This window comes from Colossoma macropomum, unplaced genomic scaffold (assembly GCF_904425465.1).
Source record: "Colossoma macropomum unplaced genomic scaffold, Colossoma_macropomum, whole genome shotgun sequence".
Classification (NCBI taxonomy): domain Eukaryota; kingdom Metazoa; phylum Chordata; class Actinopteri; order Characiformes; family Serrasalmidae; genus Colossoma; species Colossoma macropomum.
Window position 1 is genome coordinate 5,699,159 of NW_023494795.1, and position 27,653 is coordinate 5,726,811.

Below are 27,653 nucleotides of genomic sequence, written 5' to 3' on the forward strand. Positions count from 1 at the left end.
GTAGCAACTTGGCCAGTGTGGGTTTGTGTACTGTGAAACGATGCACTACAAAAGAGGAAATGGCAAGTGTTGCAGCGATCCAGAGAAGACTGTGTCACTGTGGGCACTTCTGCAAGAGGCTGGGGATGAATACTTCATAGAGGTGAGGCATGAAGAGAGAAAAAAAGGGACCACTGTACCTATGAGGACCTGGAGCACCCTGAAACTGTCGCTGTCCGAGGTGCTAGAAAACCTTCCCTGCATGCAGGCCAAAGCACAGACATTTAGGGGGCAGGTGCACAATAGAAAAGAGGCAACATGAACATGAATGAAACCTTATTTTACTTTACAGTATTCTGCAAGTGTTCTTATAAAGAGATGGAAAGAAATCATTTTTCACCAAATGTCGAATTAAAAAAAACAAAAACAAAAACACTAGCTTTACACCCCAAAGTGGGATTTAAAGCCCACTCTCCAGCAAACAAAACTAACATTTCCCACTATACTGTCTAATTGGTATGAAATGAAGAGTTATAACTGTATTTAAGAACTGTGCACAGCATAAAGGCCTGTTTTATACACTAACAAAAACTTGGTTTAGCAGGTTATTTGGACCTGTACCTGCCCACATTGACCAACAACCTGTATTCTTGATCCAGGCTAAACCTCATCTCTCTAAAAGGGATTTTGAAGAACGGCCATATGAAACACAATTATTACACATGCTGACCAAAATGTCCCTTATACAATCTGAGTGGGTCAGATTGGGGTCATGAACCCCTTGGGGTCTATCTGTGCGCATGCCTGTCTTTATGCCAGATTAGCACTGCTGTTTTGGAGTTTTTGTGCCCATCTTGGAAAAAGAGCGAAGTTTTTAGAGTTCAAAAACAAACAGCATCCAAAACCACACAGCAACACCGGTGCCCCACTACTAAAACATCTTCACTGCTCTGGAAAAGTGACTGAAAAGCAGAGATGGGAACTCGAGTCAGTGACTCTGGCTCAAGTCTGCAACTCAGACTCAGGCCACACTCGATTCGCATGTTGATCTGACTTGCAACTTTTGCGATTTTAGACTCAAATCTTAACTGACTTAACTCTTAACACACTTAACTGACTTGTGACGCGACTCGGCCGTGTACCTGACTGACTTATAATTTGACTCAGACTCTCATTTAACTGGCACATGACTTGACTACGAGTAGAGCCCTTTAACATTCCAGTCCAGCTCGTGTTTGTGCTCTCATAGTGGCAGAAATGTTAAAACTAGCTCTGGCTCTGGAGGTAGTTATAGGAGCAGTGATTACTGTAATGCTGTCCATCTTGCAGCTTGCAACGGCATCAGGTTTGATATGACTTGAAATTACAAGGAAGTATCAATATAATTTCTTCAGACCAAATACAAGTACATAGTTTTAGTAGTCTACTGATACTAAGTCTGATACCATACTGAGTGACCTACTTAGAATTAAGTAGTTATTAGTGTAAATGAGTACAGCTTAACAGTTAAATCATTCAATCTAGCAGATTTTAAATAAGGTGCATTAGCTGGCTATGCTACATTAGTTACCTCAGATCGAGTAGCGCTGCAGTGGAGAAGAGCGGGTTTTCTTCAGAAAAGTGCATCTGTACAGCTGTAAGTAAAGCAGATTTCCAAGATTTGTTCCCCACTCCTCATCTGTCTTATTCGACAACAGTCTCTGTAGCACAGTGACAGCAGGAATCACGCCCAAGGCTAACGCATCTGAGGAGCTCACTTTTTGTGTTGTTGGTCTTTTGTTTGGCTGGCTTTTATTGAAAGTCCTCTAAAGCCAGACATACACTGCGTGATTTTAGAAATTTTGTTCTTTGATGACTCACACTTTATGTTTAAGGAGTCTATTGTATACAGACAAAGCCTTTGATTTATGTATTAAATTATGTATGCATAAAGTATGTATAAAAAATGCTACCTGAAATGCAGCCTTTACAGACAGCTCTGTCTATGAACAGCTTCAAATGAAGCTGTTTTATTCAAAATAAGACACTGCATGCCTGAGTACTGAGCAAACATGCTGAGAAACTGAGCTATTGCAGCTCGGCTAACCACACTGTGCACTAAACATACATGATAGGACAATGCAGTACCTTTGCATCATATTTGACTGACAATTTAAATTTTTTTTTTTTTCAATTTTTTATGAGTAGGAATACAACTGTGAGTAAATGAACATGGTATTGGACCGATGCCTGACACCAATGTCAGTATCAATGCAAACCTTCTGTTTGAAGGCCAAAACAAAGCACTACACACAATAAATGCAGTGCTTAAAGCAAAGCTATCAAAAGTTAATTTAGGTTTAGTTGTCAGATAATCTAGCCTAAGCTTTTACAGATTCCTTTAAATCTTACCAAAACCTCAGATGGATTCATATAGCTAGCAGACTTGCAAACTACAGACTAACCATCTGTTTCAAGTTGCTTTGTCCCTTTATTTGAAACACCAAAGTTACTGCATGTAGTGCCTCAGTTCTGTCCATCAGATTGAAGGTCTGTCTGTATTGAAAGGCTCAATATTTAAAGCTGTGTCAAACCTGAAAGGTGAAGATAATAACTTTGGCTGAAACTCGCACATCAGCGATTCATGACCAGACTCGTATCCAAAGGCTCCAGACTTGACTCAGACTTGCACCTCAGAGACTCAAGACTTAAGTCAGACTCACACCTCAGAGACTCGAGACTCAACTCGGACTTGCTAAGATCAGAGTCACCGACCCAGAGACGATCCAGAGACTCAACTTGGACTCACACCCCAGATCTAACATAACAGAGAAATAATAAAAAAAAACTTATTGCCAACTCAGACTCTTAAACCCATACTTGGGACTTAATTTTGTGATCTGACCTCACACCACCAGCCACTTCTGACATTTGGGCTTCCATAAATCGTCGCATAAATAATGCTACAGCTTTTATATACTGCTGTAATATCAACATACTAAAGCATAGACCACACTGACACTGAACTGCCATGTGATCACTTCTTTTTAACACGCAAGAAACAAAAAGAAGAACTAGTAAAACCACTGAATGAAGGGATGTCAGTTCTTAGAAAATCACATGTTGCCAAAACTAGCTGACATGGTTTCAGTTTACATATTCAAAGCTATATATGGAAACCTGACTTTATTAGTTGGACTGAGCTTATTTAAAAAGAAGTCATGTGGTCTGCAGTCATTGTGGTTAAGTTAAAGGGCTGTTTTCCAAATATGGCGTTTGGCTTATGGGAATGTTTAATGGGTTATACCTGTTAAAAAGACCTTTTTACAATCATCATACTGATAAAATGATTTGTTTAAGGAGTGATGGTCATGAAATTATACACTGCTAGACTTTGCCATGGCCACCTGAGGATGAGTGCTGAGTGTGGTAGCAAATCCCATAATAAACACACAACACAGCATTGAGGTCAATGATGCAATACAACATTTATTATTGCAGCACTACAGTAGTATACAGAATAGTCAAAGAGAGAAGAAGAGTTTATAAGGAAAAAGTCAACTTATCCTCCTAACCCCTCAAAATTGTGGCCTCATGTACTGCAAAATGGTGCAGAGCAAAAGAGGAAATAGAAAGTGTTGTCATGTCTCAGATGACACGATAGCACTATGTGTGGTTTTCTATGTGTGTTGACAAAGCTATTAAACGGCGGAACATTTTTGCCGAAGCTGATTCTCTCCCAGCTCCTGTGAGCGGCACGGACATTAGAGTGGGTTAGACTCCAGTGAAGAGCTGCTGAGAGAGCTGTGTACTCAGTGTGGTATACAGGGCTAGTGTAGTGCTGGGTGTGGAGCTGTCAGTGTGCTGTGAACTCAGTTGTTTTACTAGTGAGGATGTTGCTGACTTTTTATCTTCTCTTCATCGGGCTACACGTCTGTGAAGGTGAGTAATTTTTTATTTTCTTATTTTTTAGCTTTTTATGGTCAGTTTTCTGGACTGAGATGAGCCTATTGATAGACTACACTTGCCTTTCAAAATATGCGTAGAGTAACAAATGAGATGTGTGAGAGAGTTGTATTGTTGGGGAAGCTGAAGGTCAGCCATAGCATAGAAATCCCAATTCAGGAGACAAGTAGGCATTTACACAGTCGAGCATAGTATAGAAAACACAGACTTCAGACAGATTAACTGCATTAGATAAATGCCAATAAGTAAACAACTAATAGAGGAGCATATATAAAGGAGATAATGAGTCCAGAAAATGAGCTGCTCATGAGGCCCAAGAGGGGCAGTTTGTGACAGAAACCCTCCCACTAAAGGACAGCTCAGTACAACAGAACAGGGGGGACCCACCATGTAAACCTGCTGGAGACTGGTCAAAAGGCTGCTGTGGTAGCTGGGGCAGATAGACAGAAATGGTTACATTACTGAACATGGGTCAGGGAGAGGGTTGGGGCGGACCCTGGGTCAGGGAGACCATCAGGGCAGAGCCCAAATGTGCTGGGTCAGCCACAGAGACAAGCTGAGTAGGAGACTGGGACACCAGCACAGGAATATGATGGGGCACTAGCACTAGAGAAGTATGTGACATAATCTGGAACAAGGCTTAGTATCTGTCCAAGAAAATTAAAGCATAAAGTTAAAAAAAAAATAAAGTTTCAAATGTGCATGTCACATGTATTAATTTATCTGGACAAAATTTGCTAGAATATTTTGAAACATTATTTTGAAGCATATTATTGTTTCCAAAAACTGTTATTTGTAAATAGTTATAGACAGATTTTTTCTGATTTATGTAGAGGTGGCATATTAGGATGATTGTTTTTTCAAAGAAAATATATTGGTCTCTTTTTTGACTTTGATTTTATTATGAATTTTCTTATTTGAATTAAAAAAAAATTTCATGCATTTTAAAACAGCAAGAACATTAGACAGTGGGAGCCTGTGATTACTGATGTGTGTTTCTGCAGGCTGCACTCTGGAAAGTGAAGGAAAACCATTAGATATCACAGCACGTACAGTAGAGTCAGTACTGTTGCCCTGCTACTGCACTGACCGCATCCCATCTGATACATTCACCTGGGAGAAACAGAACACAAAGAGCAACAAGTGGGAAGTGGTGTCCAGTGAGAGTGGTCAGTACAGAAACAGAGTTCAGCTGGTTAATGGTCACTCTCCAGGAAATCTCTCTCTACTCATATCAAACCTGACTGAAGAGGATGGAGGAGATTACAGGTGTGAAGTTAAAGGGAGTGGATACACAGACATCAGACTCACTGTTAAAGGTAAAACACTATTCTGAACTTTTATTTTAAGTGCAATGCACATCTCAGAACTACATCTAACTCTTGTGTAGCCTTAACATTTTGTACACTCCCCCTGTCCTAAGGGTCAAAAATGACCCGTCTTCACTATACCCCTTAAATATAGCCGATTAATTGAATTTTATATCCTAAATCTTTTTTGTATAATGGAACAACTTGTCAGTCATTACAAACTCTCTTTACTCAGTGGCATTGTTGCACAGAAAAGAGCTAAATTTCACTCATAATCTCATTTTTCCACTGTATGTGTGTGTGCGTGTGTGTGTGGGTTTGTAGTTTTGTAAAAAATATTTTATGACTGTTGGATCAAAAATGACCCCTGAGACAACCTTTGTACCCTGGTGATGTACAGTTTTAATAGAAATATGAACAAAGGCAGTGTTTCACTATTTCAAAGACATTAGAGTGTGGTCACTTCAGAGAAGTCCTACTGAGAGTGCTCTGTAGTGAGGGTGTGCATACAGTAGTATATAGAATTTCTCTTCTTTCTCATGAAATGTAAATTTATGTGTTAAAAAATATTGAATAAAGTGGTGGACAGAAATAAAGTACTCTCAAATTTGCCTGGTTTTCATTCCAATGCTTTCTGCATTTTGTGTCATTCACTATTGTTCTAAATTGAGCCTCAACTGGATCACCTACAACATCTGACACAGTGTGACGCTTTCAAACTAAAGCGAACTGATCATAGTGCACTTTAACTGACCCCTCAATACTGACTCAAAAGCCCCTGGAAAAAAGTTGGGTAATACTTTATTAGGATAGCCCATTTTAGATGCTTTGTAGATGCTTCATTTCCTTTCAAATTACATTCAACTAAACATCTACTAAACTGACCATGATTTTCTTTAACTCTAATCCTGGCTCTAATCCTGACCCTAACCTTAACCTCAACCCAGAACCTAAACCCAACCCTCACCCTGGTCCTAGCCCTAACCCTGGTCCAAATCCTAACCCCAACCCCACCACTGTTTAGAATCAGAGTTTTAAAAGATAGTTTGTTAACAATTTGAACATCTGTAGATAATATATAGGGGCCAATAGGGGACTATCCAAATAAAGTGAGAACAAAGGTCTTACCTTAATTTACATTTATATCTAAGATCATTTTTTCTTTTTTTGTGTAAAGTAACCATTTTGGAGATGGAAGCTTTTGTTCTGACACAAACATGCTATTTATCTGCCCAAATCCAGTTTTATATATAATATTTAGAGACTGTTCTGGTTGTTATTGTTGCTGTTGTTGTTACAATTGTTTGCTGTTTGTGTTTTCTAACATTACTTTGCCTCTCCTTACTTTACTGATGTGTGTTTCTGCAGGTTGCAATCTCGAAAAGATTGAAACAACCCAGACTGCCACAGCACATACAGAAGAGTCAGCACTGCTTTCCTGCTACTGCACTGACCTACTCACCAAACCTGAGAGATTCACCTGGAAGAAACTCAACACGAGCACAGACATATATGAAGAGATATCCAGTGAGAGTGGTCAGTACAGAAACAGAGTTCAGCTGGTTAATGGTCACTCTCCAGGAAATCTCTCTCTACTCATATCACACCTGACTGAAGAGGATGCAGGCTATTACCTGTGTGAACTCACAGGAAGTAAACGCACATACGTCAAACTCACTGTTGAAGGTAAAAAAGAGGTTATTTTAACACTACTATGGAACATTTATGGTTCTGTTCTACAGAGAGTTAAACACTGTTAATAGAGTTAAATTTTCAGTGTTAACATCACTAAACAGTGTTAAAAGACTTCACCACTCCTGTTGTTCCTACTCCAACAACAGATGTTCTACTGATTGTCAATCCAACTCTATTTGAGAGAATAGCACTAAAAACTGAGATTTTGAGATCAGGTTAAATTTGATAAAACAAACCTATGCAAAGTGAGATCAGCAAATAACAACAAATAATCACAATCTTGGCTGTCAACCATGATCAAGTAATGGCTTATATGTGTCCCACAAAGTAATGTTAATATATTAATTAATAGTGAAGAACGTTTAATACCTAATTAGTTCATAATTAGTCAGTTATAGATTAAACATCTACTAGACATCTTATACAATATTGTTATTACACAATGTTACCCAGTTCTCTATCTTTGATCACATTATATGGTGACAGTGCATTTAATCCTTAACATCACCTTCAATGAGTACATTTTAGAGGAAGTAAAGATAGCTTTAATGTTACTGTATATCTACAATGAGCTGTTTGTTAATGTTCTGTTTCTGCACTGAATATCAAACCTTCTCTCACTACAGGGGGCTCAACTAAAACCACAGTATCTACTGCAATCACAAATTCCTTGCAAACGCCTAATAGTAAGTAGAGCTTACTCCAGTTTTTATGTTTCAGTGGGAATGATTTTTATCGTCTCACAACTTTTTGCAAAATACCCATAAGTCAGTTTATTTACAGCTCTGCACAAGAGAAATATTGCTCATTAATTCATTGTACATTATTGCTGTATTCAAGCATCTTTCCCTCTCTCTCTCTCTCTCTCTCTCTCTCTCTCTCTCTCTATCTCACACACAATAAAAAAAATATAAATAATATATATATATATATATATATATATATATATATATATATTATTACTATTTTTTGTGATATATATATATATATATATATATTATTACTATTTTTTGTGATATATATATATATATATATATATATATATATATATATATATATATAATATATAAATATATATATATATATATGCCCCCTGTTTCTGTTTTCTTACACACAGGTACTGCGTCTCAAACTCCCAGTACGCATTTCTCCATTGTTATTCCTGTTCTTCTCTTGCTGGGACTTCTCCTGCTGGGAGGAGTCGTCTACTGGAGATACAGAGGTAAACACAGACACACAGAATAATACACAGATACACATACACATATACACAAAGACACACTCACACACACACACCGAACACATAAACATACACACATAGAGGGCATACACACACAAAACACATACCCGCATATACAACACCTACACACACATACACAGACACACTGAACATACCAAACACACGCGTGTACATAAACACACACATACACACTCACACACACATACAGAACACATTCACACAAGTACATAGAACACATACACACATAGAGGGCATACCTACACATACAAAGAACACACACTCAGACACACAAAGACAGACACATGGAACACATAGAAAGCACACACACTCTCTCTCTCACATACACACACACACACTCACAGAACACAGACACACATACACACTCTCAAACACACACGTACATACACACAGACACACACACTCAAAGCACATAAACACTATAACACACCCACACAGAACACTCTTTTGAGACACGTGTGTTAGTCTCTTTCTGTGTGGTTTTACTCCACAGGACAGAGACGAGGAGAGACGGAGAGTGGAGTACAAAAAGGGGTGGAGGGAGAGCAGGAGACACAGGTCTGTTCATACATTTCATTGTATCCATCACATCCCGTCATATCCCTTCACATGTTATCTCATCCCATCACATCTCATCACATCCCATTATATCCTATCATCTACCATATCAACTTGAATCACATTATGATGTATCACATCCAATAATATGCCTTAAATATCATCATAACCCAGCATGTCCCCATATCCCATTACATCTAGCCATGTCCCAGCATATCCCTTCACATACTATCTCATCCTGTCTTGTTTCATCACATCCCATTACATCATATCCCATCATATTCCTCCATATCACCTCAAATACTAGAATAATCTATCACATCGCATCATAATTTATCAAGTCTTATCACAACCTAGCACATCCCATCCCATCACATCCCATCCCATCCAACCATATCCCATCATATCCCCTCACATCCCATCAAATCCCATCATATCATACCTTAGAACCATTATGATTAAAAACTGATGGAAATTCCTAATGAGAATTGGGTTAATGCTAACAATTAAAGACCACTAGTTTCAGGTAGTTCCTTTAGATCTTGTTAGAAACTATCAAATGCTTCTAGAATCTGTTATAGGTCACCTGTTAAACTATTAGAATCTATTACATTATAATATATTTGTATTTCTGTCCCATCACATCTTATACACAGTCCCAAATGGGAACAGGATTAATGGTTAACCTTTGAAACCCCTAGTTTCCTGTAGAACATCATTAGATCCTATTAGAAAATCATCAAATGCTTTTAGAATTAGTCATATGTCACCTGTTAAACCATGAGGATCCATTACATTGCAATATCAACCCATCACAAAAAAAGTGTCGTTGGTGTGTGTGTGTGTGTAGTAACATTTGTGTTCTCTCTGCAGGATCAAGTAACATACTCTACTGTAGCTCACAGTAACAAAACCATCACACCCACTGCAATTCATACTGAAGATATGACTGAATATGCCTCCGTCAGAGTGAATTAATAACACCCACCTCCCACCTTCACCATAGGTATATATATATATATATATATATATATATATATATATATATATATATATATATATATATAGCTGTTGTCAGAACAAAACCTTGTATCTCCAAAGTGGTCACTTTATATATATATATATATATATATATATATATATATATATATATATATATATATATATATATATATAACTAACTATATTGTGCTTTTTTGTTTGAGTTTCAACTGAACTTAAAATAAAGAAAAATAAAGTTTTTTTTCATGTTCAGTATTTTAATTTGTGCACACATTGGCCTGATTTCCTGGACATGTGTTTTCTGGACATTAAGCCTATTCTTGAAATAATTTGTAGCTCTTCCTCAAATGCATACAAATGAGGAAGTGGAGCACATTTTGCTTGTTTCCAAGCACATGACTAAAAAATGTGCATTTAGGCTTGTTTCATGCATAACATGCAGACAAAATGTGTCTGATTTCCACTTGAAAATGCTGCAAAAGGTTTAGCACATTGGGCTCTGAGTGCACCCACTGGTCACATTATTAGACACACTTACCTTGATATGACACCCTGTATGTCTGTATGTCTGTATGTCATCTGTTGATTTGAAATTTGAAGCCACAGTCTAACCTCTCTGCAGTGGCCAGTTTCTGACCACAGGTCCACTGGTGGCTTGAGATTTTCAGTTAGCTGCAACTCTAAACCCAACAGTGATACTGATACATGTAAAAATACCAACAACACTTTATACCAGCACCTCACACAGGTCAGTGTCAGTGCTGTGCTGAGAATGGTCCACCACTCAGATAATATCTGCTCTGTGGTGTTTCTATTGATTGATGTGGTAGAGGGGGTTGATAGGTTGTACAAGAGGTGGGCTACCGTCAGTAGTTGTAAACCTGCAAAGTTCATCTACTGTAAATGGTAGCTATTTCTAATAAATTGGCCAATGAGTGTGGCTATGTGTAATGGTTTCAGATGTCATAGCTTAAACCCCACCCACCACACCACATACCCCACCTACCATACCACATCCTCTGCATACACAGTGACTTGGCCAGTATGGGTGTGTGTAGCGTGAAATGATGCACCACAAAAAAGGGGAATCTGCAAGTTCTGCAACCAATCAGATTACTCCACTGTACTTTGGATTCTCAGAAAGTGGCTGATGAAACATTTAAATAACAAGACAGTTTGTGGAAAATAGATTCTCTCCCAGCTCCTGTGAGCTGCACGGACATTAGAGTGGTTAGACTCCAGTGAAGAGCTGCTGAGAGAGCTGTGTACTCAGTGTGGTATACAGGGCTAGTGTAGTGCTGGGTGTGGAGCTGTCAGTGTGCTGTGAACTCAGTGTTGTTTTACTAGTGAGAATGTTGCTGACTTTTTATCTTCTCTTCATTGGGCTTCATGTCTCTGAAGGTGAGTGTGACTTTTTTTTTTATTTTCTGTTGTTACTCAACAGGTAAATGTAAAAAAAAAATCAAACAATTTAGCCTAACATATCCAAAAGTAGGGCTGTAGTCTCTGACTCAGATGTATTTTTAACATCTTGGACTTTTCTTGGTCTCAGCCATCGGTCTTGCCAAATTTATTTAAGTCCAACTACTTTCTTTAATGGCCACAGGTCCACACTGACTTGCACGCAGCAGCTCAGGGGTTAAACTGGGCCAGAGCGAACCGGATCTTTAGTGTCTTTGGTTCGTCTCAGAGCTGAGCTGAGGTGCTGTAATGTGATGGAAATGTAAATTGTTTTGTAATGAAATCTTTATTTTTTTTATTATAAAGCATTGCTCCTTATAAGTATGTAATACTGGAAGGGGATAAAGACTAATTAAGGCCTGGTCTTAAAGAGATTTTTATTGGGTTTTGTTATTGAGCTGGTCTCGCTTTTATTTGAACTCATTCTTGACTCTTTTAGACTCTAGATCAGTCTTGACTAGTTATAGTCTTGACTTGTCTTGGACTCAAGAAAGGTGGTCTTGACTACAGCCCCGTCGACTATAAAAGTATAAAAAAAAACAAAACCCAAAAGTATAAAAAAGTATAATCACAATATCAGCTAATGCATGTACATATCTTACCTGCCTGTAGGCTGCGTTCTGGTAGACAATGCAACCACAATGCCTGTCAGAGCACACACAGGAGGGTCAGTACTGCTGTCCTGCTACTGCACTGACCTACACACCACACCTAAGACAGCATTCACCTGGAGGAAATACAGCAGAAACAGAAACACATAGCAAGAGATATCCAGTGAGAGTGGTCAGTACAGAAACAGAGTTCAGCTGGTTAATGGTCACTCTCCAGGAAATCTCTCTCTACTCATATCACACCTGACTGAAGAGGATGGAGGAGTTTACCAGTGTAGTACTAGCAAAAATTTAAATCTTTTCTTAGTTCTTTAGTGAAGAAAATGGTTCTATATAGAACCATGAATACTCAAAGAACCCTTTGCATAATTAATGAGTTCTTTGCATCATGAACAGTTTCTTAGGATTGATGGAAAGTATGCATGAATGTGCTATAGATGGTTCTTTATAGAACTGTTTTGAAAAGAGTTCTATATAGCAACCAAAATTGTTCTTCTATTGTTACAAGCTTGACATTGTAACAATAGAAGAACCCTTCTGGGTGCTATACAGAACAATTTTCCAAAATGGTTCTATATAGCACCATCTAAAACACATTCCCCATCAGTCTGAAGAACCCTTTCATGAGGCAAAGAACTTATTCATTATGTAAAGGGTGAGTGTTCAGAACCATTTTCTTTACTAAAGAACCCTTGAGGAACCATATTTTTTGAGAGTGTTTGATCTGATTTGACTACAGCACAGATTTTCAATTATAGGCTCATAATACAGTTAATGGTATTCATGTTTCTATGCATTTGCATTGAGCTGATCACTGCTGTTCTGTTGTTTCTCTCCATTCATGGGTCCCAATTACAATTGCAACATCTACAACAGTGGTAAATGGACACACCAGTCAAACGACGTTGTGCAAAATATCCTCTAAAAGAAAATCTGAAACCACAAAATCTACTGACATTGACAAAATCAAATGACTTCATCTGCAGCTGCTTCTGAAAGGCCCAAGGGTACACACAGCACACTGAAACTAATATTTTATGGCTTTAATGTGTTTTAAGGTTTTATTTTCAGAGCATTTTTCACATATTTCACATTTGTACAATAATACTCACCAACTAAACAACAATTAATTGCAATGGCATTTTCTCTCTGTCTCTCATTCTCAGTTGGAGCAACAACAATACTCTGATTTTACACCAGCTGGATTGATTATAAACTGCACTCATGTCAACAAAAAAGAAACAAATAAACATTAATTAAAAACTTCACATAAAACTTGTAAAACAATATAGATAACACATCTTGTTTCAGTCCCTCCACAGTCTCTGCCCTTCGTCCCCTTTGCCTTGGTGACTGTGATCTTCCTCCACATTATAGTAGCTGTGGTTTATCACACCAAGAGAAACAAAGGTACCAACTACACAATCAAGCAGCTGTAAACATACTAATTTTCATCTTTGTGTGAATTAATATGTAATTTTTCACCATCTTTTTCAGATCCTGCCAGAGTTCACCACAGCACTGCTGATGGAGATGGAGTGGTCAGTCTGGAGAAGGGCAGTGCTGTAACACTGGCCATTTAGCAGCACGCTCTTGAGTGAAATTGTTGCTGTTTGTATAGAGATCAGTCACACATCAGAAAACCATCTCTTTCACTTCTACTTTTTATTCATCATAAATTATCATGCAAGTAAACTGCAAACTGCGAGTGACACTTTATTTTGAGTGGTCTCTCAGTTACATATAAACATATCAATGATTAGTATATTACCAAGATACTTTTAATTGTTTATTTAACTAAAAATTGTTCATAATCTGCTGAATTCAGTTGTTTTTCACTTTATTTGGAGAGTCCAAGTTATCTGTAGACGTTTAACATGTAACAGGTTTAATAGAGACCATCTCAACATCCTCAACAATCAGATGCTTCACTAATGCTACTTTACTGATATGTTGTTAATGTGTTACTGATTATCTGTTAAGGGTTTATTAATCATCTACAAAGGACCACTCCAAATAAAGTGTTAACTAAACTGTTTTTTAAGACAATTTTTACTTGCTGTTTTAGCTCTTTCATCTCAAAATATGTATGAGCATTTGTTAATATTCAGAAAAGATGATATTGTTGATTACAGTAATATGCTGCTGTCAGTATGCAGTAAAAACTACATACTGTATACTATGTATATCACTGTTCTCGGACGAAAACCCCATATCTCCATTTTTGATGTTTTTCAGTTTTTGACATAATTTGAAAATGCTTGTTACCCTTTACAGTGTGTGTACATTTCATGATCAATGGACTAAAAGAAATCACCCAAAATTACTTGTAGAAAATTTTGGTTCCATTGACTTACATTAAAATTAAAGTATGTTTTTTTTTCCTTCTCATGTAAAGTTACTATTTTGGAGATACGAGATTTTCTTCCGACAACAGCGATATGTAAAAATATAGTTTTGTACGGCTTTAAAAATATATATAGTGTAATATATATTTAATGTAAGCAATTATTATGGTATAAAAGCTGTAAATATTAATTACAGTCTCTACCTGACAACTCTGCTACCTGTAAGTTATAGTAAATATACAGAGTAACATTTTGCACTGTACTGACAGATGTTTACACTGTCAGACTCATGTTTTGGTCACAGTAGAAATCCAAACTCTAGACTTAAACCTCTGCTACAGCTACTGTTTTGAGTCTGAACATAGAAATAGATCAGACATCCTCTTAAAATCTCACCATTAGCACAAAGTGCTAAAGAAATAAAGTATTGTGACCATAGAATGGAGGGTAGACAGTGCCTGAAAAAAAAAGAAAGAAAAAAAAAGTGTTATTTCTTTAGTTTTAAAAGCGTTTTAAAGCAGTTTTAAAAAGAAATCTCTGTGGTCTGTAGTCTGAGCTCATCTTCATGGTTAACTTCTAACTACTTCAAAATGTCAAAGTCTTGTATTCAAATACAGACTTTGGTTAATCAGTGTTTGAAAATGGATTTTAAAATCATCAGACTTCCTACATGGTATACAATTTATTATGAATAGAGAGAAAATGTAGCTCCATGAAGACAATTCTGGGGCATTGCAATGGTTTTCTATGGATAAGCTCTTAGCAACCTAAAAACATATACACAACAGAGTAGTGAGGTCACTGGTGCTATACGTCTGTTTTTTTATTGCAACACTGACTTTCCAAATGAAGATTAGAGGAACTACCTGAGGCCTACAATGTCTCTCCTGGAGGACCTGCAGGACTGGAGACCTTAAAGAAGACACTAGTGACAAACAACAGCTTAAAGCAGCCCAGTATTAGAGAAATAAACAAGCAAAGATATGAAAGAAGAACAAGACAGCATTTTAGTGTGGTAGACTGAGAATTAGAAATATTCTGTATTGCCAAATCATTGTCAAATCACTGTTGTGAAATATCTACTACAGAAACAGGAAAAAGAAACAGTAGACTCTTAAAAATGATCACTTTCCCAGAGTTATTTAATAAAGAAAATGGAACCATAAGATCTTCTTAAGCCACTTATCCTTCTGGGTTGCGGGGGGAGCTGGAGCCTATCCCAGCAGTCACTGGGTGGAAGGAAGGATACCATATAAAACACATTCTCTATAAATTTGAAGAATGCTTTAATGGCGCAAACAACCCTTAATCATTCAAAGGGTTCTTTCAGTGCCCATGGTTCTATATAGAACCATTTTCTGTACAAAAGGACCCTTGAAGAATAATCTTTGTTTTGTTTTTTTTTTTGTTTTGTTTTTTTTGTGTAGCGTTATTCCCATTGACTTTCTGCACAAATTGCAAGTATTTTTTAATCAATTAATTAGTTAAATTAGTCAATGAATTAATTATCCTTTTATCCTTTGGAAACGTTACATAAGTGTTGATGTTTCTCTGGAGCTGTTTCCATTCAGAAAGGCTGTAGTCTTTTCTGGACGTCTTCCGGATTATACAAGACATGAATATATCTATCTATATGTGTAGGTATAGTGGGTATATAGGTATAGTTTTGCTAGATAGAAGTTACAGTAAGATCAGTAAGCGGTGTGGATTGTCCATGGAGACCATCATGATGATGATATAAAAGAAGATGGTGTGCCAGAAAAGAGGAAACAGCAAGTGCTGTCATGTCTCAGATGACACCATGGCACTATTTCTGCGCGTTTGATGAAGTAAGGGCATTTCTGCTGAAGTACATTGTCACACAGAGTGAGGTAAACTCCAGTGTAGAGCCGCTGAGAGAGCTGTGTGGTATACAGGGCTAGTGTAGTGCTGGGTGTGGAGCTGTCAGTGTGCTGTGAACTCAGTGTTGTTTTACTTCTGAGAATGTTGCTGACTTTTTATCTTCTCTTCATTGGGCTTCACGTCTCTGAAGGTAAGAGGTTTTACATTTATGCTATAAGCCTTGTAGGGTTAATTTGCCAGAGTGGGATTAAGCTCACTTCCTTTTAAAATGCTGTGTAGTCTAGGTCTAAGTTTATACTAGGAAACCCATTAATATGTGTAATTATTCACCCTTAATATGTGTGTCTGTAAAAACGTATCATTTCCAAACAATGATTTATAAATAGTTGATATTTGTAAATTGTTACAGACATACAGGTATGTTTGTGCCCTTTTTTATATGAAGATGGTTTAGTAGGTGATTGATAGCAAAGAAACCATATGACTTTATAAGATATATATCAAATTTTATGTATTTTAAAACACTAAGAATATGAGACAAAAGCAGTGAGTGATTAACCTAATCTTACCGATGTATGTTACTGCAGGCTGCACTGTGGAAAGCAGTGGTGAAACATTGTATATCACAGCACATAAAGGGGAGTCAGTAATGCTGCCCTGCCACTGCACTGACCTACACCCCACACCTCAGAGATTCACCTGGAAAAAATACAAGACAAACAAAAACAAAACCACATGGGAAGTGATATCCAGTGAGAGTGGTCAGTACAGAAACAGAGTTCAGCTGGTTAATGGTCACTCTCCAGGAAATCTCTCTCTACTCATATCACACCTGACTGAAGAGGATGGAGGAAGTTACCAGTGTAAAGTCAAAGAGAGTGGACACATCTTCATCAGACTCACTATTGAAGGTAAAACACTTCAACTGCAAATCTCAGAATGTAGAAAACCAACTCAATCCACTGACATTAGAGTGGGGAGGACCATATACAGTAGATTTGGTGTCTTTTCTTTTTAGAATTTATGCTCTTCATTTTCTCCTGATTGTGCTTTATTCCATAGAAAATGATAGAATGTAAATTTATGTGTAAGCCTGAAATTATCTAGGGATATTGTTTGCAATTATAGGGCTGTTTCTTGGTTATTTAACTCATAATTTACCCAAACCCAGTGGTGGACAGTAGCAACTTCTGTTAGATTTGATTAGATCTGGTTTTCACACCACTATTCTCTGCAGTTTGTGTTATTCCTCATTACTCTGAATTAGGCCACAACTGGATCATCTAAAGCCCATGTGTCAAACGATCAGATCAGGCCCATGACAATATCCAATCCAGCCAGCAAAAGTATTTTCATTTTCTATTAATATTAGCCTGTTTCACAATGCGCTGCACTACAGTCCCCAGCATGCACTGCAACATAAAGTGCACTCTGACTCTCCTACCCCTAATAATCTGTGGGACAGTGGTTACATATCAGTTCTACACAATTCTACACAAGTCCACACCAGTTACATCACCAAACGGACTTGCTGCATTTCAGCTGCAGTTCAACCAATATAAACACCTAACACTAGTTCAGCAGCTCAGAAATTGAGCTTGTCTTGATGAACTTGCAGCAAAGGATGCCAGGTGTCTTGTTCCAGCATATAGGTAGGTTTAAAAGACCGAGCACCTGGGGACATTTACATTTTGAACATTTCAAGTATTCATGTAATATTTCAAGGTTTTTGCTTATTTTGAATAAATAACGGCCAGTTCGGGTTATAGCTCAACATTTACTAAAAATGAAATAAAAACTTCTTTTTTTTCTCTGGCCCATATATTTGTTGAGATTTTTTAATATAGCCACTTTAGTGGTCGAGTTTGATGACCCTGATCTGACTGATCGTAGAGCAGTACACCTTTTAATTGACCCCTCCACTAAATACTGATTGCCTGATGGTACTATAACTTTGTACAACCCAACCAATGAGAGGGAAAAAATCCTGGTTGTACAGGATTTAACCCTATTGTTTTCTGAAATCTTAACAAAATAAGAGTAGTACTACAATTCTAGCACATTTTCAAAACATTATGACTCTTCCAAGTGGCGCAACCATCTTCATTGGCCCTATCACATCAGGAGATTGTGAGATCCATCCTCATTGGTGCTACAACTGGCTTAGTTCTCTTTAGGTGGGTACGACAGCAACATCTCCCCATCAATCAGCACAATGCTAGCACAAATGACTGTTAGCTGACATAACAAAACTGGTTGTTATTGTTCAGCTGTCCAATGACATTATATTAGCAGCAGTTCGAAAAGATGCAATGGCCAGCTTCACATGACTCAAAGCAAACTTGTATTTGCCTTTGCCCCTTTAGCACTGGTGGTATCATGCAACTGAGGGAGTCCTAACTAGTGGGTGGAACTGGATGTGACTAAATTGGGGGGGAAATTGCAAAGAATCCCAAAAATATATATAAAAATGATTATTATTATTATATTAAATTAACATGAATTAAGAAATACAGACATTTTTTTTTTTTTTATTTCAAAGAAATTCTCTGAAGTCCTAAAAGGCCCTAAAGTTTCCACTCTGTTAACAACTCAAATTAGTCAGAGTACTTTTGATATTCTGGTACATTTAAAAGCAATTACTTTTGTACTTCAATTCAAATGCAAATAGAAAATGTGGACTTCTACTTTTACTCAAGTGCAGTATATAAGTTTTGTCAATCACTGCCCAAATCCAGTATCATCAACATCATACATCAAACCTTTAATGATGTTTAAGTTGTTGTTGATATTTTTGTTACAATTACTTGCTTTCCATGTTTGCTCATAACATTGATTCTCCTCACCTGACTTTACTGATGTGTGTTTCTGCAGACTGCACTCTGGAGAAGAGTGAAGCACTACTGCGTATCACAGCATGTACAGGAGGGTCAGTACTGCTGCCCTGCTACTGTACTGACCTACACACCAGACCTGGGAGATTCACCTGGAGGAAATACAGCACAAACAGAGATACATATGAAGAGATATCCAGTGAGAGTGGTCAGTACAGAAACAGAGTTCAGCTGGTTAACGGTCACTCTCCAGGAAATCTCTCTCTACTCATATCACACCTGACTGAAGAGGATGGAGGAGATTACAGGTGTGACCTCACAGGAACTGAAGGCACAGACATCAGACTCACTGTTGAAGGTAAAACACTGTTTAGATCTGTGTTCCTACATGTCTAGTCCAGATTTAGTCTACATGTCTCTGCTCTCTAGAATTGATCACCTTTGACTACAGCACTGAGCTCTAAAGATCAGGATTTTGAATGATATGATTGCACCACAAGTGGTGTTAATGTTATGATGTATATACTATGTTTAAAGAGCTGTATCAATGCTGCAACACATAATTGTATTCAATAAGAACGGTCATGTCTTTTTGCAGAATCTCCACAGTCTCTGCCCTTCATCCCCTTTGCCTTGGTCACTGTGATCTTTCTCCACATTATAGTAGCTGTGGTCTATCACACCAAGAGAGGTACTAATTCTATAACTAAGCTGTTGTATATATAGTATTTTCTGTGTGTGTGAATGAATGAACATGTTTTTTTTTCTTTTTTTTGGGCAACGTCTTTGTCAGATCTTACCAGAGTTCACTACCGTAATGATGGTGGGGATGGAGTGGTCAGTCTGGAGTAGTGCAGTTCTGCATACAGTTCTTCTGGCTGGACACAATGTTTCGATGTGTTACAATGCTGGCTGAAATAAAGCAGTTGTTCTTCTTCTGCTTATTATTATTATTATTATTATTATTAATAGTAGCAGAAGTGGCAATAAATAAACAATATACAATATTAATAACACTGCAACAGTCTTAGGCATTTAAGAAAATGATATGTTAGCTGTGAAACAACATTTAAACAAGTAAACAACAATTGCTGTACAATTGTAAGCAACGGTTGTTTAAACAAGTAAACAACAATCAACAAACAACAAACTTTTTAATAAAAACAAGATGAAATGATTGTGATTTGATGTGAGTGAGTGTGTTATCTTAACCATTTTCAAAGCTCTCCTTGATGGAGATCTAATCAGTCCTCCATTAAATGAAATCAGATGATGCTGGTGGAAGTTACCAAATCCATGCGATGCTCGAGGTGAAGCTAGAAGTCAGAAACCAGCCCAGTGTTCTTTTAACTGTATTCTTCCAATCAGTATAATAATTCACTGAAAACAAGACGTTCTTGTTACATTTTACTTTATCGATTTTATTTGCATGTATTGATAATATTATATAGTGTTTTACCAGGAACAAAAATTATGGAATTGTGCCTTGATCACAATGTTGTTTCTGTATGTCCATACTGAGGAGTACTTCTGATGTATTTGTGAAGTATATCACTACTGTGGGAACAAAACCTTATATCTCCATTTTTGGCATTTTTCAGTTTTTGACATAATATGAAAATGCATGTAGTCCTTTATGTTGTATGTAAATTTCATTATGAAAGGACAAAAGAATCGGTCTGGTTCCACTGACTTACATTAAAAGTAATGTAGGTTTTTTCCTTTTCCTGTAAAATGATCATTTTGGAGATATGAGGTTTTGTTGCAACAGCAGCAATAAACTAAAACCCCAATTCCAAAAAAGTTGGGACGCTGTGTCAAATCGGAATAAATGTAAATAAAAACAGAATGCAATGATTTGAAAATCTCATAGACCCATATTTTATTCACAATACATCACAGAACACATGTCAGATGTTGAAAGTGAGATAATTTAACCATTTCATGAAAAACTTTAACTCATACAGAACTTGATGGCAGCAACGCATCTCAAAAAAGTTGGGACAGGGGCAACAAAATGCTGGAAAAGTACGTGGTACTAATAAAAAACAGCTTGAGGAGCAATTTGCAACTAACTCACATAACCGGGAAAAAAAGAGCATTTGAGATAGGCAGAGTCTCTTTTTAGAAGCAAAGATGGGCAGAGGTTTACCATTCTGTGAAAAACTGCATCTAAAAATTGTGGAACAATTTCGTAAAAATGTTCGTCAATGTAAAATTGGGAAGACTTTGGATATCCCACCATCTACAGTACATAACATCATCAAAACATTCAGAGAATCTGGAGAAATCCCTGTACACAAGGGACAAGGCCGATGGTCAATCTTGGATGCTCATGATCTTCGAGCCCTCAGGCGGCACTGCATCAAAAACAGGCATGATTCTGTACTGGAATTCACTGCATGGGCTCAGGAAGACTTCCAGAAATCATTGTCTATGAACACAGTTCACCATGCAATTCATAAATGCAAGTTAAAGCTGTATTATGCACAGAAGAAGCCAAATATCAACAGGATCCAGAAACACTGCCATCTTCTCTGGGCCAAAGCTCATTTAAAATGGACTGAGGCAAAATGGAAAACTGCTCTGTGGTCAGATAAATCAAAATTTGAAATTCTTTTTGGAAACCATGGATGCCGTGTCCTGCAGACTCAAAAGCCTGCATCTCTGACGGTATGGGGCTGCATTACTGCCTATGGCGTGGGCAGCTTACACATGGCACGATCGATGCTGAACAGCATCTAGAGGTTTTAGAACAACATAGGATGCTACACAATGGTAGACACGGCCCTGTCTCAACTTTTTTGAGAAGTATTGCTGCCATCAAGTTCTAAATGAGTTAATGATTTTCATGAAATGGTTAAATGTCTCACTTTCAACATCTGATATGTGTTCTATGTTCTGTTGTGAATAAAAAGGGGTCTATGAGATCCCCAAATCATTGCATTCTGTTTTTATTTACATTTATTTACATTTTAAATAGCATCCTAACTTTTTTGGAATTGGGGTTGTACCATTTGTCACAAATTTTTGACACCCCTGTATTTATTATTTTGTGCTACCTTCCTTCATAAACATAAGAGTAAAAAGTCTCGATGAATACAGAGCAAGAAATCTGAGAACCAATAAAGAATCTCTCCAGATCCTCCACAGTCTTAGGTTCTGTCTTTAGGACTCTCCTCTTCAGCTGTCCTCACAAGTTTTTAAAGGTGTTTAGGTCAGAGTATTGAGTTGGTAAAATAAAAAGCTTGATTTTGTAAATATTAGAACTTTTTTTTTGTGTGTGTGAATTTGTATGTATGTTTTGGGTCATTATCCTCCTTGAAGATATGACCACAACCCAGTTTTAACTTTTAAGCAGAGGCAGACAATTTTTTTACATTTTAAATCTCCTGGCACTTCATGGTGTTAATGAGACAGTCCATCCTAACAAGATTTCCAGGGTCTTCAGAGGAAAAAAAGCCCCAAAACATCACATTTTAATCCTTTCTAAACAGTTACGCACACACACACACACACACACACACACACACACACACACACACTTACTTCTCATGTCTGGCCATGATTTACAAAATGTTGCTATGAATCAGAGGACAAGGCATCTGACACAGAGGACAATGTTGAAATCAATTCACAGCATGAGGAATTGTCTTCTGATGAGGAAAAACTTGTGCAGCACCGTGCTGAAAGGGAGGCGTTCATGTCAAAAAATGCAAACAGCATGGTCTTCACCTCTTTCTAAAATCCGGGGCACAAGGGCACCTCAATATAAAATCAGATTGACCCCATGGCCCACAGGACTAGCACTGACAACTGTTAGAGTTTTCTTCACCAAAAAATGAATCAAACTTGAACAAAACTATTTTTTGGTTTCATTTGTGACATAAGAGTCAATTTTGACCCATAACATACAAAAATATTCATTATGTCACCAACACAAATATCTCTGATGTACATACATGCAAGAAAGAGATAAAATCAAATAGAATATAAGTTTCATCCAAAATGACAGTTTAAACCCAGAAAATGCTTTAACTGTGATTAATGTACTGTGTCAACACTTTGTTATGACTGCGAGCGACAGAGAGCACGTCACTGCGAGCGACAGAGAGCAGCACACCTTAGAACTTCAGACCAAGCAGCGTCCAAACCTTACTTGAAAATTAGTTGAAAATTCTGCAGTTAGCAGGTCGCAAACCCCCTCACGTCTCTCCTTCTTATTTTTGTCTCCTCCCTCTCTTTTTTCTTTCTATCTCTCTCACAGTTATTCCCTCAGCCCCTCCACCATGGCGTCCTCCCAGGAACGCGCCCTCCAGACCCTGAGCGCAGAGTTGGCCCGGCTGGATCGGCAGATCACCGCCCTACTGAAGAAGCAGGACGAGCTCCTTCGGCAGAAGTCGAAGCTCGAAGCCGCCCGGGAAGTTTCCCCCTCGGTGGTGGCGCCAGCGTCGTCTTTCCGCGCGCCGGGAGACGCCGTTCTCACGCCAGCCCCGCATGGTCCCTGGGAACGCCAGCGCCGCAGAGGGCCCTGCAGACCCACACCGCCGCCCCAGCCGATCTTCGCCTCCGGAAACCGTTTCGCCGCCCTCAGTACACCGCATACGCCCTCACCTACGTCCCGGGCCTCCTCGCCGCCGCCCGCCCCAGCGCCCCGGACCTCGTCACCCGCCCCAGCGCCCCGGGCCTCGCCGCCCGCCCCAGCGCCCCGGCGCTCTTCACAGGACTCCGTTTATGTTATTGGTAGTTCTATTGTCCGCCACGTTCAAGTAAAGGTTAGAAACACCCATGCCACTGTCTCCTGTTTTCCAGGTGCTCGTGTCTTAGATATAGCCAAGCGCCTCCCCTCGGCTCTCAGACGAAACGCCTTCGGGACCGTGGTGATCCATGTCGGGACCAACGACATCCTCGACCGTCGTAGCGAGGTCCTGAAGGAGCACTACCAGACGCTGCTGGACACCGCCAGGAAGAAGACGGACGCCAGGATCGTCATCTCCGGACCGCTACCCACCTACAGGAGGGGATCCGAGCGGTTCAGCAGGCTCTTCGCGCTGCAGTCCTGGCTCCGCGGATGGTGCGCCCTCAACGGCTTGACCTACGTGGACAACTGGGCCTCGTTTTGGGAACAGCCGGCGCTCTTCCGGAGGGACGGCCTCCACCCTAGTCAGGTAGGATCTGTTGTTCTCTCACGGAACATTGAGAGGGCCATCCGCTGACTACACAGCGAAGGCCACGTAAGTAGCGGCAAAGATAGAAACGCTACAGCTCATAATGCTAGTGTTAGCACTGAGAATAAAACGATTATTAGCACCAGTTGCGTCGGACCAGTTGCGTCACCTAGGTTCCACTGTATTGAGACTGTGTCTCTGCCCCGAATTAAATCTAAATCTAAACGCAGAATAACTCAATCAGCCCGTTTCGACAACCTGATCAATATTAAATCATATTCAGATGATAGCAGCAACACCTCAACTCTAAAATTTGGGTTACTCAATATAAGATCACTAAACTCAAAAGCAGTAATCATAAATGAATTTATAAGTGATCATAAATTTGACGTTTTTTGTCTTACTGAAACATGGGTTAGACAGGATGAATATTCAGCACTAAATGAAGCCACCCCTATAGGCTATAATTATGTACACAGCCCACGATTATCAGGCAAAGGAGGTGGATTATGTGTAATCTACCAGAATACTCTAGATATCAGTCAGAAACAATGTGACATCTTCACTTCTTTTGAGGTTCTCTCCATCAACGTTACTAATCCGGACACAAAAAAGAAGGCATTTTCATTATTTAACATTTATAGACCACCAGGACCCTACTCAGAATTTCTAAAAGAATTTAGTGATTTCGCTGCAAACCTAGCTGTGTGCAATGATAAAGTAATGATTGTAGGAGATTTTAATGTCCATTTTGAGAAGGCAGATGACCCACTAAAAAAGGCGTTTACTTCAATCCTAGACTCTGTTGGTATCACCCAAAATGTAACAGGGCCTACACACTACTGTAGTCACACTTTAGATCTAGTTCTGACACTCGGACTTAACATAGACAGGCTTAATATCTTACCCCAAACCTCAGTAATCTCCGACCATTACCTAATCTCTTATGAGCTACGTCTTAGCCATAATACATGTACGTCCCCTCGCTATTCTGCAAAGCGCGCAATAAAACCACTTACCGCCCTAAAATTCATAGAAAACCTCCCAGTACTAACAACCCTAGTCTCCACTCCATCAGACCCAATGGAGCTAGATGTATTAACCGACTATTTAGAAAATACCTTCCGATCTACTTTAGAAAATGTGGCGCCACTAAAAATCAAAAGGATAAGACAGAAAAAGCTCGCCCCATGGTACGATGATAAAACCCGTACCTTAAAACAAACAGTACGGAAACTAGAGCGGAAATGGCGATCAACCAAGCTGGAAGTGTTCCACTTGGCCTGGAAGGACAGCCTTATAGAGTATAGAAATGCTCTCACTAAAGCTCGCTCAGCATATCTGGCCTCGCTGATCGAGAACAATAAAAATAATCCTAGAGTACTGTTTAGTGTGATCTCTAGAATTACAAAAAATCAGGCAGGTACTGAACCACAAATTCCGGCGACCCTCACCAGTGAAGTTTTTATGGACTTTTTTAATAATAAAATCGAAAATATTAGACAACAAATTCAACCCACAGTATTACATCCAACTTGGCTGTCATCTGACATGGCTGATATAAAACATAACATAGCTGCAGAAGAAAGGCTTGAAAATTTCTACCCACTCACACAGCCAGAACTAGAAAAGATTATCTCCTCTGCAAATTGTACAACCTGCACACTTGATGCAATCCCCTCAAAATTACTCAAAGAAGTACTACCAGTTATCATTAATCCTCTTTTAACTATAGTAAACTCGTCCCTTAGCCTGGGCCATGTACCCAGAGCTTTTAAACTAGCAGTTATTAAGCCCCTGATCAAGAAACCAAACCTTGATGCTAGCATATTGTCTAATTACAGGCCTATATCTAACCTTCCATTTATATCTAAGATCTTAGAAAAAGCTGTAGCCCAGCAACTTAGTTCATATCTACATAAGAACCACATATTTGAGAAATTCCAATCTGGATTCAGGCCACATCACAGCACTGAGACAGCTCTAGTTAAGATAACAAATGATCTTCTTCTTGCCTCTGATCAAGGCTACGTATCCCTGTTAGTGCTACTTGACCTCAGCGCAGCTTTCGATACGATAGACCACAATATTCTCCTTGAAAGGTTAGAAAACATGGTTGGAATCACAGGGACCGCCCTATCGTGGTTCAAATCCTACTTAACGGAACGTTATCAGTTCGTACAGGTAAATGACTTATCTTCCAATTATTCACAAGTAAGATCTGGAATTCCGCAAGGCTCTATTTTAGGACCATTATTATTTACATTATACATGTTACCGTTAGGCACAGTTATAAGTAGCCATGGCATTAACTTTCACTGTTACGCAGACGATACGCAACTGTACATATCAGCCAAGCCTGATGACAAATACAGGTTAAAGAAAATAGAGGACTGTGTAAAAGATGTGAAGGGTTGGATGTCGCGTAACTTCCTCCTCCTAAACAGTAACAAAACAGAGGTTCTCCTTCTGGGTCCAAAAGTGGCAAGAAATAAATTATCAGATTTAACTTTTAATCTCGCTGACTTTCCAGTTATACCAGGTTCAGCAGCAAAAAATCTTGGTGTAATACTCGATCCAGATTTATCATTTGATCAACACATAGGCAGCATCACTAGGACAGCTTTTGTACATCTTCGCAATATCGCCAGAATAAGAAATGCCTTATCGCTGCACGATGCAGAAACATTAGTACATGCCTTTATTACCTCAAGGCTAGATTACTGTAACGCATTACTGTCAGGATGCACCAGCAGGAATTTAAGTAAACTTCAACTAGTTCAAAATGCTGCAGCCAGGGTTCTCACTAAAACTAGAAAATTTGATCATATCAGTCCAGTTCTATCATCACTCCATTGGCTGCCTGTTAAATTCCGTATTGATTACAAAATTCTTTTATTGACGTATAAAGCCCTACATGGGCTCCTGAGTACCTGCAAGACCTTATTTCCCTTTACGAGCCACCACGATTACTCAGATCACAGAGTGCTGGCTTTTTAATAGTTCCCAGAATTCAGAAGGTTTCATCTGGGGGAAGAGCCTTTTCTTATAAAGCCCCCAAACTCTGGAATGATCTTCCAGAAAATGTTCGGGACTCAGACTCAGTCGCAATATTCAAATCTAGGCTGAAAACTCATTTGTTTAGTTTAGCTTTTGGTAGCTAATGTTTCCCCTTAGATAAAGGCAGCAGATCCAGGGGTCCATGGATGCAGGGAATTATAGTAAACTGAGACGCTGGTGCTGTCGTCCCGCCGCTCACACGCGATCACTCAGGTTTGTGGACGGTGGAGCGGAGGAATGCCAGATTGTTTCAGGGTGCTCCCGTGTCTGTGTGCCCTTTTGGTTCTCTCCTTTTAGTTAAGCTGTTATAGTCAGATCTGCCGGAGTCATTAGCCACACTCTGGAAATGTTTTACATACTACTATACATACACCCATACAGAACTAAACTAACTCCATTTCCCTACCTTTCTTCCGAGAAAACGACTGCTCACCTGTCCGGCCGGACACTGCTGGATGATTGTCTGTAGAGCTCTCCGGCTACCCGCTTCAGACCAGTTACCCACAACCCAGTCACCGCCACCTGCCTTGGACTGGCTGCCCACTCTACACTGAAGTCTCCTAACTATTACTACTATTACTA

At 38.8% G+C, this 27,653-nt stretch overlaps 2 protein-coding genes across 2 annotated transcripts; both read left to right on the forward strand.

The window, feature by feature from the left end:
* Positions 1-3,715: 3,715 nt before the first annotated feature.
* On the forward strand, positions 3,716-9,723 carry LOC118816064 (V-set and immunoglobulin domain-containing protein 1-like). Its single transcript, XM_036582572.1, has 7 exons — positions 3,716-3,900; positions 4,929-5,243; positions 6,603-6,920; positions 7,556-7,615; positions 8,047-8,151; positions 8,681-8,745; positions 9,619-9,723. The coding sequence occupies exons 1-7, from the start codon at positions 3,852-3,854 to the stop codon at positions 9,721-9,723; spliced, it is 1,017 nt and encodes a 338-aa protein (XP_036438465.1). The 5' UTR covers positions 3,716-3,851.
* A 6,857-nt stretch (positions 9,724-16,580) lies between these two features.
* On the forward strand, positions 16,581-19,695 carry LOC118816065 (cell surface A33 antigen-like). Its single transcript, XM_036582573.1, has 4 exons — positions 16,581-16,920; positions 18,884-19,201; positions 19,442-19,534; positions 19,637-19,695. Exons 1-4 carry the CDS (start codon positions 16,581-16,583, stop codon positions 19,693-19,695), a joined length of 810 nt encoding a protein of 269 aa, XP_036438466.1.
* Positions 19,696-27,653: the final 7,958 nt, after the last annotated feature.

Bases quoted from the DNA above. Each gene is read 5' to 3' on its own strand.
- LOC118816064 (XM_036582572.1), top strand. From the start codon at position 3,852: ATGTTGCTGACTTTTTATCTTCTCTTCATCGGGCTACACGTCTGTGAA. The intron at 6,921-7,555 runs GTAAAAAAGAGG...CTCTCACTACAG, and splicing joins CGTCAAACTCACTGTTGAAG to GGGGCTCAACTAAAACCACA. The intron at 8,746-9,618 runs GTCTGTTCATAC...TTCTCTCTGCAG, and splicing joins AGGGAGAGCAGGAGACACAG to GATCAAGTAACATACTCTAC.
- LOC118816065 (XM_036582573.1), top strand. From the start codon at position 16,581: ATGTATGTTACTGCAGGCTGCACTGTGGAAAGCAGTGGTGAAACATTG. The intron at 19,202-19,441 runs GTAAAACACTGT...GTCTTTTTGCAG, and splicing joins CATCAGACTCACTGTTGAAG to AATCTCCACAGTCTCTGCCC. The intron at 19,535-19,636 runs GTACTAATTCTA...CGTCTTTGTCAG, and splicing joins GGTCTATCACACCAAGAGAG to ATCTTACCAGAGTTCACTAC.